A 16,711-nucleotide genomic window follows, 5' to 3' on the forward strand; every position below is an offset into this window, starting at 1 on the left:
TTATATTACCAGAAATTGTTGAAACATTTTCTTTTTTCTTATGCAAATAAGAAAAGTATTTCTGATCTTTGAATATGGCATGAGTTGTTCCACTATCAATTACACAAATATCTTCATAATTGCTCTTTGATCCAAACATAATTTGAGGATTATCCATATTCTTCAAAATGACATGAACAAAATAAATATGATAGTAAACATCATTTTCAAAGCATAACTTTTATTTATGTACAACAATTACATAACCATACTATCTACTGCAAACAACAAAAATTAAAATATTTACATTTCTACAGATTCACTACCGATCACATAAATTATTTCTCCTTCTGGGAGTGCAAAGTAATCAGTTACATCCAAATGCATGAAATCTAAATTATCTTCAGAAATAAAATTTGCTTCAGCATTTTTCTCTGTCTTCTTCAGGGAGGCTTGATACACCTCAACCAGGTGCTTTGGCGTACGACATGTACGTGACTAGTGCCTTTTTCCTCCACATCTATAGCATGTATTTTCTGGCTTTGCTGCTTACACCGCTTCATGCTTTTATTCCTTTCTTTTCCACTGCTGGTGGTGAGGAGGGTTCTTTAGTGCATTATTATTACCACGATTAGAGTTTTCTCCCCGACCACGCCCATGACCACGACTGGGGCCACGTCCTTTTCCATGCTTAGTTTGGTGGAAGTTCGTCTCATTCACTTCAGGGAATGGACAAGAACCAGTAGGTCGACTTTCATAGTTTTTCATTAATAGCCCATTATGTTGCTCGGCTATAAGAAGATGTGAGATAAGTTCACAATACTTTTTGAATCCCATCTCTCGATATTGCTGCTGCGGGAGCATATTTGAGGCATGAAAAGTGGTAAAAGTTTTCTCCAACATATCATGATCAGTAATTTTATCACCACATAGTTTCAATTGGGAAATAATTCTGAACATAGCAAAATTATACTCACTGATAGATTTAAAATCTATAGCCTTAGATGAGTCCAATCATAACGTGCCTGTGGAAGAACGACCATCTTCAGGTGGTCATATCTATCTTTCAAATTATTCCACAGTATGACTGGATCTTTAACAGTAATATATTCCATATTCAGGTCCTCATCAAGGTGATGGCGTAGGAATATCATTGCTTTGGCACGGTCTTGGTTTGATGCCTGATTTTTATCTTTGATGGTGTCTGCCAGACCCATCGCATCAAGATAAATTTCGGCAACAAGCACCCAAGACATGTAGGTTTTGCCCGATATATCCAGGGTTACAAACTCAAGTTTAGAAAGATTTGACATTATTTAGAAAAAGAAAGTCCGTACCTCTGATACTTTCAAAGTATTTTCTCGAGATGGCAGAGTCTCGTGCTGATAACGTGTTATAAAATAAAGACAGTAAAGTAAAGACAAGTATAGAGAGAAACTGATATATTATTCAAACTTCAAACTTATGTACATAATGAACTGAATTCTCCTCTATTTATAGAAGAAAGGAAGTTGTTGTGTAAGCTGCTACTGCAAGCTGCTGTGTAAACTGCTACTGCAAGCTGCTGTGTAAGCTGATGTGTAAGTTGCTTGTAAGCTGATGTGTAAGCTGCTACTCTAAGTTGTTGTGCCAGATATAGATAATCTTCTACCATGGGTTGAGTACCGAAAGGATAAGCTTATTCAGGAGGCTTATTTCCAATTGAGTACTAAATAGATAAACATATTTACGACGGAGTCTCATATGGATAAGTTTCTTCATGAAACTTATTTACAACGGAGAACTAAATGAATATCCATAATATAATATATTTATAACAAATAAGAGGTTATAGGAAACTATTATAGCCAAGCAAATTACTGTTTACAAGTTCAGCACCCATTGGGTAATGATGATCAAAAGATTATGATTATAAGAGCCAAACATCGATACACGTGTTGGTATAACAGCGGTAAAAGAATTAGAGGGTGGGTCGGTGCCTACAAAGAAAATGGCGGTACTGAAATCTCATCCAAATGTTATTATTGTTAGCGGCAATAAAGCTAGTTAAAACCCACCATTCGTTCATTAGAATTATTTTTGGGTGGGGCGGCTCCCAAATACTCCTTCCGTCTCAAATTATTTATCATTTTTTTTCACACGTTCTTTAAAAAAATATTATTAAATATGAAAAGTTTTTAATTATTTTATTTATATTTATATTTTAAGATATAATCTCTCTTTATTTAATACTTATTCATAATTAAGGTATTTGTAGGCTTTAGGAACAATTAATATTAAGGGTAGAATAAAAAAAAATTAATTAAAATAATTTGAGACAATTATATTTAGAAATCACGATAAATAATTTGAAACGGAAGAAATAGTAAAGAAGGAGAAAATAGAAAGGCGAAGATATTTAGTGAGAGTAGTAACTCTACACTGCTATTATAAATTATATATAATCCGTGTATAAGAGCGTTTTTAGGGTACATGAGACAAGCAACTCAAGGCTTTTGAATAATAAAATGTTGTTTTGTCTTGAGACGAGTCCGAAAAGAGTCACAATTTAACCTATTGAATTATTTGTTACTATAACTCTATGACATTTGTTCTTTGTTTCTTTCTAATTATAACATATATTTTGCATATTGTAGCCCTCAACTCAAGTATTCATTCAGGTGTCCGATTCGCTATATGGCTAAAATGTCGAGATTCTTACATTGCGTAGCCGTCCGCCCAAAAGAAAGTACTCAAATATATAATATATGTATAATTGGTTTATAATTTATGTATATTGACTAGTGAATGTAAATAGTTTTTGCCGAGACTTCCTCAAATTAATTAACTAGCTTAGTGTTAACAATATTCATATCCAAGCTGTTAATTATTATTTTTTTGGATTAATAATGCAAAAGTAGCTTTCTTTATTCTCTAGCTAAACAAAGTATCAGAAGTACTGCACAAGGTATAATGTTCAAAAGCCCATTGCCAAAGTTGGAAAAAGCAATTGATGTTTTTCTTACAAGGACTGAGAATCCTTATTAATTTCTTGAAAGTGCACATTGAAATATGTATTGGTATATAGAGTACATGAAATGTTTGTCCAGACAACGTTCTTTACATTTTTAGTATTTGCCTCATTGTCTTTATAAATTCGAGAAATCTTTGCTTCAATGTACTCCTAATATTTTACACCAAATGTGGATACAATATTTATATTGTCATTTATATGGGTCAATTGTTTTCTTCAACTAGTATCTTTTAACTCTTACTCCATATTTCATGTACTTTTTAACGTTCCAAATAAAAAAAAATGATCTAGCAAGTAATTTTTTCAAGGTAAAATACTAAAATCTCATAGCAAGGATATTTTCTATGGAAAATATTTAACCTTGTAGCGCATCCATAATGTTAATTCTAACTTTTGCCATGTTATAATGTTTAGTACTTGATAAATTATTTGGTATATCCAATAAGATAGAGCATTTTATTTTAATTATAATAGTACGGCATTATTTAGGGAACAAAAATCTTTTACTACTTTTATTCACTCAATTTATGGAGAAAGTAAAGGTTTTTTGATAACTACTAGTACCAATAATGAGAACAGATGAACTTTTACTATAGCTGCACTATTAACATCATACCTTGTGCAGTACTACTGGTATCAAACTCTAGTCGATCTAAAGCCTTATAGCCTGTTTGGCCGCTCCTCCTAAGGTCAAAACTATTCTTTTGCCCCTCAAAAAGTGATTTTTCTTCAACTTGAGGTGTTTAGCTAAGCTTTTTGAATTAGAAAAAGTATTTTTGGGTAGAAACAGAAATAATTTTTGAGAACCCGAAAAAAGTAATTGCTTCCAGATGCAGAAACAGTTTTGAATTTTCTTCGCACTAAAAATACCCTTAGCAAAATATTATATATACCAAAATCTTACTTAGTTTAAATTATTAAGTAATATATAATGACTTTTGGGGTGCTTTTATATTTGTTGAATGATTTTTTGATATATTTAAATCGTCTTGAAAGAATAAAGTACGGTGAGACCTCTCTATAACAGCATCCCTATATAACAACATTTCACTATAAAAGCCAAGCTTTTTCGGAACCAATTTTCATGTTATGTTATAATATATGTCCTCTTTAACAACACTTCGCTATAACATCCAAAAATATTCGGAACAAACGAAGTTGTTATAGAGAGGTTTGACTGTACTATTATTTTATTTTTATATTTTAGTTAAATAAAATAAAAAACTTAATTATTATCTTTAATAATAAATATTTATAATTATTTATCTACTTATATAATATTAACTATTAAGCAAATCTCTTCATGTCCTTATTTATAATTTGACACATAAAAGTATTTTTTGATAAGTTTGGTCAAACACAAATTGTTGCTCAAAAATACATTTTAAATTGATTAGTCAAATATAAACGGCTTCTCTCCAAAAGTTATTTTTAAAAGGGAAAAGACCTAAAAATGCCACTCAACTAACATAAATGGCTTATCTATGCCATCCTTTAAAAGATAACCTTATTCATGCCACTAGCGTTATACTTTTGGCCTATTTATGCCACTAACGTTATACTTTTAGCCTATTTATGCCATTGTCTACTAACAGTTCCATTTTTGGTTTTTAAATAATAAGAATTAATTTTTTGACCCACCTTTACCATGTGTCTTTATATTACTGGTTCTTCTTTACTTGACCCTACATTTCTTTTAACCCTGATTATGTATAATTAATCATGCCCAACCCGATAAAATCCAACCATCTTTTAACCCCACCCCCAATTCTTTGTCACGACCCAAAATCCAACCAGTCAAATTGTCACCTAACCCAACCCGCTGGGTAAGCCAATTAACAACTATCCAAGTTAAAGAGATATTTTTAGACAAATAAATGATAAAATAACTGAACCTTAATACATTTCCCAAGTTATTTTATCAAGGTTCGGTTATTTTAAGGTTCAGTTATTTTATCATTTATTTGTTTTAAAAAAATCTCATTAACTTGGATAGTTGTTAATTGGTTTACCTAGCCGCGGGTTGGGTTAGGTGACATCACGACTAGTTGAATTTTGAATCGTGACAAGGAATTAGGGGTTGGGTTAAAAGATGGTTGGATTTTATCGGGTTGGGCATGGTTAATTATACATAATCAGGGTTAAAAGAAATGTAGGGTCAAGTAAAGAAGAACTAGTAATATAAAGACATGTGGCAAAGGTGGGGTCGAAAAATTAATTTTTATTATTTAAAAACCAGAAAATGGAACTGCTAGTAGACAATGGCATAAATAGGCCAAAAGTATAATGTTAGTGGCATAAATAGGCCAAAAGTATAACGTTAGTGGCATGAATATGCCAAAAGTATAACGTTAGTGACATGAATATGGCGATCTTTTAACTGATGGCATAGATAGGCCATTTATGTTAGTTGAGTGGCATTTTTAGGCCTTTTCCCTTTTTTAAAAAGCAGTTTTAAAAAAAATATTTTTTTATGTGGGTGATAAAGTCTGCATACATACTACTCTTTTCTGACCTCGCGTGTGGAATTACAATAAATTTGTTATTGTTACTATTATTACCTTTTAAAAAAATATTTTTTAAAATAAGCTAATTTTTATGACCTGGCCAATTAGGCTATTAGTTTGGGGAAAGGAGTCAATTTGGAGTAGTATTTTTTAACCAAAAAAAGTTAGAAACAGTAATAAAAGTACTTAAAAGAACAAAGTGAACTCCCAACATGTTGTATCGTAAAGAAGAAGAAAAGGGGAAACTAAGTCATGATTCATATTCATGAACATTCCTAGTTTGAGTACGTGTTTTGCTTTTCTAAGTGAGCCGGTTTATATTTTTTTCTCTGTCGTCAACTGAGCCGAATTTGATGACCAGTGACTTCTAGAATTTTGCTACAGAATGTCCATTCCTTTCACATTTGTTTTTCTTTTCTTCTTTAATTTATACTGATATGTGATCTGGAGCTAGAGTATTCGGCTTCGGTCGAATCCAGTATTTTGGGCCTTAAAATTTTTATTTAAAATTTATAAATTACTTAATTTAAAATCAGAAATTTTAAATAATTGGAATTTTTAAGCTTCAAATTCTAACTCTGGTACAAGAATGAAGGGGAGCCTTGAAACAACGGTAAAGTTATTTTCGTGGACTTATATGTCACGGATTCGAGTCATGGAAGCAGTCATTAATACTTGCATTAGGGTAGGCTCTGTACATCACACCTCTTGAAGTGCGGCTCTTTCTCGAACCCAGAGTAAATGCAAAATACTTTATACATCGGACTGTTCTTGTACGGGAATATTAAAGAACTACAAGTGAGAATGAATATGTATCCGAGTAGAAATAAGCAAGTGAAAGCTTTGTGTACGGTCAAAACTGATTAAGTCAGTCGTACGGACTGGTCGAGGTGATAATACTTCGATCAAAGGGTATCTGCGCGACGACGGGTCGAGGTCCGAAGTAAGGGCGTCGAGCTTCAAACTCTAAGACCAATCAACGACAAGCTCGGTATCATTATCGAGCTCATATCCAAATCGAACTACGAGGCGAAGCGGAGATTATCGAAGATGCATAGACCGACCAACACTCACCCCAAATATTTAGACTCCGAGTTAGAGTCGAGCTCGAACCAAGGCCGAGAGTTCGATCCAATACCGAGCTCGAATCGGTATCGAGCTCACAGACAAGAGTCGTTGCAACCGCACTAGGGGAGAGAATCTTGGCAGAAATCGAGGAAAAGATAATTCATCATGGGTTCTCCACTATATATTTTTTATATAGATAAAGTAGGATCCATCTACTATAAAGGGGGAAATTCTTGTGAGCATAAGGGGGAGGGTAAAAAAAGGACAACTTCAGAGAGATTAACACTTTTGGGCCCATTTACTTTGCCTTGTTCATCAACATTTCCTTTTTCTCTGTCTTATATTTCATTCCATCTGTCAAAGAATATATATATTTCTATTTCACTCTGCAATTTGTATCAAGTTATATCACGTATCCTTAAAACCATATACAAATTTAACTCTGTCCAATTTTTCGGGTAAACAGTGATAAGAACACAAGTTTTGAATTTGCTAGTATTTTCTTTTGCACTTAAAATATAGATATATGTTCACTATGTTTCAAACAAAGATTGGGGAATGATTAACATTCATGCACGTTTCCATGCAAAATGATCTTTTCATTTTTCAAACTTTAGATATGTCAAAAGTCGAGTTCGGAACTAGCTTCTCAACAAAGGGAAGTATATGCATGCTTTTTCTTTAATTTCTTGTTTTTCTATATTATAAAAAACAAAAAAGAGAGTACTGGGCGTGCGTTATATATTATATTCTTTGTTTATCTTTTTGACAAAAGCAGCTGATAGATCATAGGTGAAGAAACATGTCTTAGTTTATTATTAGATTTAACTTTTACGCACTCACGTCATTTCAAAACTGATACATATGTGTCTATAGGGCCATTGCAGATAAAATTATTAACTTAGAGAAATATAAAATTTCCAATTTGATATAATATGTTAAATTATATTAATAATATTTATTTGTACTGTATATAAATTAAATTTTATTATTATTATTATTATTATTTTAAGGCTCCCAGGCCTATGCGCCGTTTAAGGCTGATGGCTTTAATTACACTTATAGCTAGTTCTCTACATACTAGCTAATTGATTTCCTGAAGAAAGTGATTAATTTCCTATAAGTCTATAACTATATGGAGTCGGTATTAGCATCACTAATGAGCCGCTTTTAGCTTGGATTTTAGTAGTTACATCAATCAATAGTATAAAATTTTATACTAGAGATTTTATTAAAGAGTTTTAGTTTATATATACGGTCTCAGTTGTACCGGTTACCTAAAGGATATCTACAGATAAGCTATTTTAAAATTTATAGTCATGAAAATAAGATAAGATACATACTAGTACTACAACAAGTAAAAATAATCTGATGGTATAAAAATTCTTTACTTATATAATTAGTTATCGTGCTTTCTGTAGATCACCATTATAAACAGTAGTTATCTCTAGCTACTCTGCTTTAATTTTAAGTAACAAATTCTTTCTATTATCCGCGTATAAAAGTTGAAAATAGCTAGCGTTAACCTATAATTGAAGTTAATTCTGTATACTCTTTAGTAGAATTAGTAAAAGGGAGAATTCTTTTGGTTTTAGTGACTTAATTGTAATTTATAAGCTATATACCGGTTGACGATTTCGCTCTTAATTTGATCTCACCAACCACTTTAATTTGGTCTTTGTCAGTCTTACTTGAACGATTAGATTGACCAAAAAAACATTTTAGGTAGCCATTTCATTCGATTCGTCAATTCAATTATATAAATTGAATTGAACAAATTTAATCGGCTATAGTTGTAACTCTTTGTCTTTCTCCTGTCTTTCGATAAGGATAATATTCGGACCAATTTATTCACATCTCAACTAATTAATTACATACCTATAATCTCTCACTAACATTATAGGCCAGCTCTCCACTAATTTATATTTAAACAAATAAAAAGAAATTACTTAGCATTTTTTATCTTTTAATTAAAATATAAACCTAGTCTCTCATGGTTCAATTTGTAATTAGAACGTGCATACATATAACAAAAACATTCACATTAATAGCCAATGGATCTTTCGGTAGTTTAATTCATAAAATTTTCCCATCATTTTCAATCACAGGATTCGAATCTTATAAAAGTAGCATTACTTAAGCGTCATTTTCTTGCCGTTCATGTTAATCCCTTTTTTTTTTCTCCCTTTCTTTCATTCTTTTTGGATCTTTTGAAACGTCGTACCATATATCAGCGGAAAAAAGAAGGATGAAATCTCACTTTTGACAATAAGATTTACCAGAGATATCACGAGATCATAATTATTGTTTGGAATGTACCAGACTCATGAGATTTAATCATATGAATTCACAGACGGGTCCAAAATTTCATGGTTGCGGGTACGGTTCAATTTAAATTTTAATGCGAAGCTACTACCAGTCAAGGATATTGAAAAAGAGTGATGTTTGGTCGATTCACTATATTTTGAATCTCTCGGTTCGGTTCGATCTATCTTGAATTAATTCGATACGGCTTATAAAATTTTGGTACATAAATAAATACGCAATCACCACACTAAAAATATTTGGTCCAATTTGATATCAAGAAAAAAATAATACTAGATGAATAACAAAGGAAAATAATTAAAATTATATTCAAATAAAAGTGGGTTGATCTAGTGGTGAGTACCCTACACTTTCAATCAAGAGGTTGTGAGTTCGAGTCACCCCAAGAGTAAGGTGGGGAGTTCTTGGAGAGAGGGAGCCGAGGGTGTTATACTGGGTTGTTGTTGTATATTCAAACAAAACTTTGGAGATCTAGAAAATGAAAATGGAACCAAGTACAAAATGAATTTCGATCCCGGGCGAAAGTCCAGAAAACTGGAGCTTTGACCACTGGCAACTACCGTCACATTGTTACTATTGTTGCACCCTTTACTTATATCCATTTTATTATGTGAAATAACACTATATACATTAAATTTTACTCAAGCGTCCGGGTGGCGTGGCACCCCCTCTCCACTACATAGATCCGCCCCTGCATACGATCCTAGTTAATGAAAATATTTGGAAGAGCTTTAAGTTATGTATATTCTGACACTGTAATAAATATTTGTATATCAGGCAATTTAAAAGGTAATACCATATACTAACTTATTACTAGCTACTATTAATTGATAATCTAGAATAATGATAAGTAATAACCTGCTATAGTAGATTAAAATACATTGATAATGTCAGAAGTATATTATCCTATCAGTGTATATACCTCAAATCCTTTTTGAAATAATATAATTACCAAAGTGGATATAGGCTCTATTTTTTGGTATATAAAAATCTTGTAATATAGCCGAAACTAGCCTGCTTGTGACCTTATTAATAAAGAGACTTTTTCAAGTCTTCAATGAAACACTTAGCAAATTAAGAGTCATAATATATTATTTCTTCAGAATGATATTCCTAGAGGATATAGAGTTTCACTGAATAGATTAAATTCTTTTATAGACCTTTTATTTGAGATTAAATAAAAATATAACGCCATTAACTTACAAGAAAAGCATAAATAGGGGTCCATGAACTTAAATATTACACACGTGTTTCAAGTGAATGGAAGCGATAGCTTAGTCCCTACCTATAAATCTTGCGGGTACCTCTTACGTTGCCATGCAAAAGAGGCTAACGAAACTGCCTACTAACTTCAGCTACGCAATTACCATACCAATTGCATCATTTAAGGAATATCAACATATATAACTAAGAGATGCAGAAAAATTAATGTAACCTTGAGCAGTTAATCTGAAATTGAGACATAACTAAATAAGATTCAAGTTATATATATATATTGAAAGTGTAAAAATTTTATCAGGTTATTGTATCGTATAGAAAGGATTACTTATTGTTATCGATCAATTTTACCTGATGGTGAAAAAATCTTTATATTGTCTTGAAACTTCAACCCTCAATAAAATACTTGATTGAAGTTTGGGAGAAATATGAAGTGAAACAAATGGAAACTTTAAACGTAGAAAATCACACGACAATTTTTCATAGCTAGGTTCATAAGAGTAAACAAACCTTCCAAAAGTTACAATTCAGTGAAAGAAAAGCGAGGGAAAAAATCGCATTTTACACAAACACAATAAACAACAACAACATACCCGGTGAAAAATCCCACAATTGGAGTTTGTGAAGGTGCGTGTACGTAGACCCTACCCTTACGGCCTTATCTTGTCAGAGATACAGAGGTTATTTCTGACAAACCAAAGAACCTTGATTACTCATTACAAACTTAATTATAACGAACATCCTCTTAATGAAGAGTGTAGCAGCTGCACGAAAGTCGTTGCACCTTAAGTACATAGCAAGAAATTACTTTCTACGTTCAAAATCCTCCCAATTACTTTCACCAGTATTAGGTCCAGCACTTGAATTAGAATTCCCAAAATGAAATGGAAATCTCAGAAAATCTTCTTCTTTCTGATTATAACCAACTTCTTGTTCCTGCTCATGAGATGTTCCTTGTTGTAATGCCAATGATGTATTCGGTAGCGATTCCGAAACAAAACCTTCTGATATTGGTTGATAAAAATTTGGCGAAACCCCAAAATTCATCTCAAAATTATTTCCATCACGAAGCAACTGTGCGTAGTGATGCACATTAGGAAAATGTTCTTGAGACAAATAATTAGGCTGAAAATAAGGGAGATTAATATTGTGATTATTATTATTATTATTGGAGCTAGTAGCTGAAAATTGCTGACCAACTATGCCAAACTCTTGTGTAGTATTGGTGAGAAAACTAAATTCAGTTTTGCCTTGAACTCTTTCAGGGAAATTGAGTTTAGCTTTATTGCCTTTGAATTTAAGTGCAGCCTCATCATAAGCAAGTGCTGCAGCTTCAGCAGTGTCAAAAGTTCCAAGCCAAACTCTAGCAGCTTTTTTTGGGTCACGTATTTCGGCTGCCCATTTTCCCCATGGTCTTTGTCTTACTCCTCTATAATGCCGTTTTCTCTGCTGATTTCCTTTTCATACACATATAACTAATTATTCATAATCAACTAGTAACATGAAATATAAGGTAATTAAGCAACTACCAAAAACACGTTAAATTGTATTGATGGTATAAAAGTTATTTACGCATTGACCGTTGGATATAAGATAAATCCATATATAACAAGAATGTTGATCACATAATTTAATAAAAAAGAAAAAGAAACCATGGAGTTGTTAAAAATAGAATCCTGATAATATTTGTTGACTTTTGTATTCTATAGAAAAATCAAGTGACTATAAACGAGTTTTTCCTCTCTCTTTTTCATTTTTTTTTTATATTTCTTTCATTGAACTAGGAGTACTTAAGGAAACTAGGAGATCAACTAAGGTTGTTTTAGCTGAGAAGGTAGATACCTATGTGTGAAGAATATTTTTGTTCTAATATATAAATAAGCAATGAAAAACAAGTTTAACAACTTAGATAAGAATAAAATTAAGATTACTTAGATTAATTATTGTCACACAGACCATCTACAACGCTTAAGGAAAAAAAATGCAAGTACAAAATATATCACATAATAAGCCATACGATAATCCCTTTATTTTATTTTGTTAGTGAAGATCGATCATAACAAGGATGGAAAGATATGTTCTTTAATTAATTAAAGAAAAAAGGGGGCTCAAATATATATAATAATATGATGTAATACCTTGTTCTTGGATGGACTGAGATTGGTTTTGCAGATTCGCACCAGTTGATTGAGGTAGGGTTAATGGATTAATTCCATGCACGGACGAATTAACCGAAGAAATATTGGTAGTATTATTATTATTATTAGTGTTGCCAATAACTTGAGAAAGAACAGAAACCATAGCAGACATGTCATGTTGAGATCGAGCTGAGTAGAAAGGGAAAATAGGTTCTTCTTCATTTGTATTAGTAGTTGTAGTATTCGTGTAATCCACTTTCTCCTCCGATTCATTGGCTGAAAAGGGCCTCTTCCCATACCTTCGATCCACGATTGCTACCTTTGTAATATCTTTAGATATTGTTAATTTAAAGCAGCAGACGAATCAGTTGGTTTCAGATACTGAATCGTTAGATCGAAAGAAAACTACGAGTTTGTAGTTGCTATGAAGAGAAAGGACATGGAGTAAATGTAAGACCAAGGTGCAAGAAGAAGTATATATGGATATGAAGAAGAGAATAAAGAGGAAGGAAATGCTAGGGTTTACTACTCAAACTATTTATACTAATGGGAACTCTTATTTGCTAAGCGTGGAAAGAATATATGTGGCTCATACTTTTTGGTTACGGCTGGCTTTTTTACTAATTTTGGATGGTACATTTTTCTGCTACTTTAATCTCTTGTCCTTATCTATTATTATTATTATTATTATTATTATTTTCATTTTTTTTTTAATTCTATTACCTCTACTTTGGTTATGTTTACTATATTTTATATTAATACTTTTTTTCTTCTAGTATTTTTATCTTAGCTTTTTACTCTGGTATTTTTCGTACTTGTTTTGAAAATAATTTTTTTCGGCCGAGAGCCTATCAGAAACAACCTCTCTATCTCACGTAAGGTAGGAATAAATATTGCATACATCTCACCCTCCCAAACCCATGTTGTGGAATCATAGGTGGCATGTTATTATTGATGTTGTTCTTCAATCTCTTCTCCTATTATTAAAGTATTTTGGTATAGCACTCATTCGTTGATCAATAGTATGGGATCAGGTTCATATTGATAGATCTATTGATAGATTATGTATATGCTAACAGTCAAATGAAATATAGTATTAATGATGGAAGAAACGAAAAGAAATCAAATGAAGTTCCAGTTTTCAAAGTTTTATTGTAATTAATTAATCAAGATAACGAAGTCCGCTTTTTACTTTCAAGCAATCATTCACATTTATCTTTTTTATCCTATTTTAACATATTTGACTTGTCAGCCGAACAAACATAATTACTAGTCAAATATACAAATATATATATATATATATATATATATATATATATATATATATATATTTGTATATTAAATATTAATATACAAAAATTATACGTTTTTCGGCTATTATTTTGGAAGGCAACTATACATTGTAGATTCTAATATTATAAATATATAGTATGCAATCCATTTGTCCACTTGAATAACCTACGTCTTGAAGTTTTATTCAACTGTAGTTTATAATGAGAAAGAGCAGAAAAAAATGGGGATATTCTTAAAGAAAAACATGTTAATTATAAACCAATATCGTATATGAAGATGATGTTCACTTGTTTGAGGTAGGGGTGTACATAGGTCGGGTTGATTTTATAATTACTAAATTAAACCAATTGTGTCTGGTTATTAAATCTAAAGACCAAACCAAATCGGCCAATAAAATTCGATTTTTTCAATCTCGGTTTTCTCGGGTTTTCGGGTTATTCGAGTTTTTTCGGTAAAATCTTCGAAGCACAAAATATATAACTTGTGCTCAAAATATTTCTTTAATCCTAGTAAGATACAACTATATAAGGTATTTTCTAAGAAAATAATACAAAATATGAGATGTGTCATGGCATTATCCTAAAATATTCAACAATAAAGACAATAAAATTATGTAATATACATATTGCTAATTAAAAAGCTATAATAAAAATAAACATAATGTAAAAGTACTAAGTCATGCTAAAATAAGTAAACTAATAAGGGAGTATTAATTACATGACTAAAGGCTAAAGAAAAAAAATAGGTTATGCATTTTTATCTAAATTTTTGCAAAACAAAAAACAGATATTCAATACATTGTCGTTCGTAGTATTGAATTGAATGTCTTTTGTAAGCATTAGTATTGATTTGATTTTGGTTTGGGCTTTTGTTAGCATTATCTGAGTTACTAATATTAATGGCTATAAAACTTATTGGAACATTCAAAAGTTCTAAGTCCAACCTTGAAATAATATCTTAAAAGATAAAATTATGAAAAATTTTAAAAAATATTTATAAATTACATCACAATAAGTATATTTTTATATTAAATATATCTAAAATTTCTATATATGTAATGTCGGATTGGTTTGGTTTCGGTTTGACTTTCTTTAGTTAAAATCAAACCAAACCAATTATGGCCAGGGTTTTTTTCCAACACCAAACCAAATCAAACCAAACCATAGTTTGTTTGTTTTTTCTTAGTTTGATTCCGATTGTCGGGTTGGTGAGATTTATCGATTTTCTTTGTACACCCCTAGTTCGAGTTCGAGGTAAATGCTAACTTACTGGAAATGATTAGCATATATCCTAAATTCTTAATCATCATGTCATTGAACAAATAAAGTACATGTGATTATTTAAAAATATTAATGTTGAAATCTATCTTGAAATTGGAAAGATAAAACAAAGTATACACTTTCTTCTTCATGGTTAATAGTTTGTTTGGCTAAGAGCCTGTTTGGCCAAGTACTATTTTCCTCAAAAAAATACTTTTTAAAAAATTAAAGTTGTTTGGCCAAGACGGAGAGTACTTTTGGCCAGCAGCAGAAGCAGACTTTTGGGAAGAAGCAGAAAATTATAGCTTCTTCCAAAAAGCAAAAGCGGAAACAGAAAATTAATTTATTCAAGACAAAACTATCCTCACTATAAATTTATATTTTCCAAATTATTCCTTATTGATTTAAGTTTTTTTTTTTCTGTTTCTAGGTTTTGCCATTCTTTTAGATTTAAAGATTTCATATACATGAATCATATTGTAACTTTTCAAAAAATTTATTGACTATTTTTATTTTTTGATTTTTTCTTTGTGTAATATCTTGTAACTTTCCAAATTATCTTCATCTTTTCTTACACTAAAACAAATTATCTACATCCTTCTTTGGATTATCAATTTTCTTCTTACAAATAATTATTTATAATTTCTTCTCGTATAGGCTATTAATTACTGATCTTTAAAACTGTTATCAAATCTAATTTGTGAAAATTACCTACAAATAGATAATAAATTTATAATTGCATCGCATAATCTATATAGTTTTTTAAAAAGAAGAAAAAGCCTCCACACTAAGCCAAATGGCAGCCTCGCAATAGGCCACTTGGCAATTCAAGACAAAGTTAGTTAGGTTAGGTAATAATTAGTTTTTTTTTGAATTTAAATTAAAAAAAAATTAAATTATGCATTGTGTTGTTAATAATTAGTTACTCTTTTTGAATTTGAATTTAAACATACTTAACTGTTATTTTTTTACGAAAATAATAATTTTTTATATATTTAAAATTATTTCTATTTTACGCTTAATGCCATATTTCAAGTTTGACACTCAAAATTATCTTGTTATGGCTACCATAGTTATACAAAATTTTATCCGACGAAATTCTTCTACCGATAAGGAATTCAACTATTATGCTAATGAAGACAATACTGTAGATATTGAGGAAGGAGATGGGCCTTCTGGTATTCCATTAGAAATGCAAGGCAAGTCTTCTACTAATATAGAGGCGTTGTGTGATAGAATTAAAGATGAAATTATTGAGAATTGTTATCATGTGTGAGTGACTTTGCTTATTATTTCATGGTTGATTATCAATACATAGTAATTTGTGGAATAGACTTCTAATTCATACTGAATGATGTATTTTGATTATTCAAATCATCATGTAAACAATAAGTAATTATACTAGATAATATTATATGCTTTGGTATAATTATATATGTTATATTAATTTAAATCTTTACTATGTATGTTTACTTTATATTTTATATTTTAATAAAATAAAATAAAACATAATAAAAGTCTTTTACGATAAATATTTAAGTTCATTTTTCTCTTTAAAATAATTATAAGACCTTGATACTATCCTTTTTGGTAATTTGACACTCAAAAGTACTTTTTAGAAAGATCGGCCAAACACAATTTGTTTACCAAATGTTGTAAAAAGTACTTCTTAAATGAATTGGCCAAACACAAATTATTTTTTTTCAGAAGTACTTTTGGATAAAGCACTTCTGGAAAAAAGTACTTTTCCAAAATAAGCAGTTTTTAAAAGCTTGGCCAAACGGGCTCTAAGCTTCTTCAAACGTAGAAGTTCTTCTTTTTTTTTCAAAAAGGTACTTTTATTTCAAAATTGAAATATTTGGCCAAACTTTTGGAAGAAAAAAAATTGCTTTTGAGGAGAAGCAGAAGCAG

General features: G+C 30.8%; 1 protein-coding gene across 1 annotated transcript; it reads right to left on the reverse strand.

Moving 5' to 3' along the window:
* Nucleotides 1-10,566: 10,566 nt before the first annotated feature.
* LOC107815189 (ethylene-responsive transcription factor ERF113-like) lies at nt 10,567-12,759 on the reverse strand. Its single transcript, XM_016640714.1, has 2 exons — nt 12,249-12,759; nt 10,567-11,567 (listed from the first exon to the last, which is right to left on the reverse strand). The coding sequence occupies exons 1-2, from the start codon at nt 12,418-12,420 to the stop codon at nt 10,915-10,917; spliced, it is 825 nt and encodes a 274-aa protein (XP_016496200.1). The 5' UTR covers nt 12,421-12,759; the 3' UTR covers nt 10,567-10,914.
* Nucleotides 12,760-16,711: the final 3,952 nt, after the last annotated feature.

Source organism: Nicotiana tabacum, chromosome 15 (genome assembly GCF_000715075.1).
Source record: "Nicotiana tabacum cultivar K326 chromosome 15, ASM71507v2, whole genome shotgun sequence".
Taxonomy (NCBI): Eukaryota; Viridiplantae; Streptophyta; class Magnoliopsida; order Solanales; family Solanaceae; genus Nicotiana; species Nicotiana tabacum.

Excerpts from the sequence above, each read along its gene's own strand:
- LOC107815189 (XM_016640714.1), bottom strand. The coding sequence starts at position 12,420 with ATGTCTGCTATGGTTTCTGTTCTTTCTCAAGTTATTGGCAACACTAAT. Across the intron at positions 11,568-12,248 it reads TCAGTCCATCCAAGAACAAG|GAAATCAGCAGAGAAAACGG; the intron begins GTATTACATCAT and ends GTGTATGAAAAG.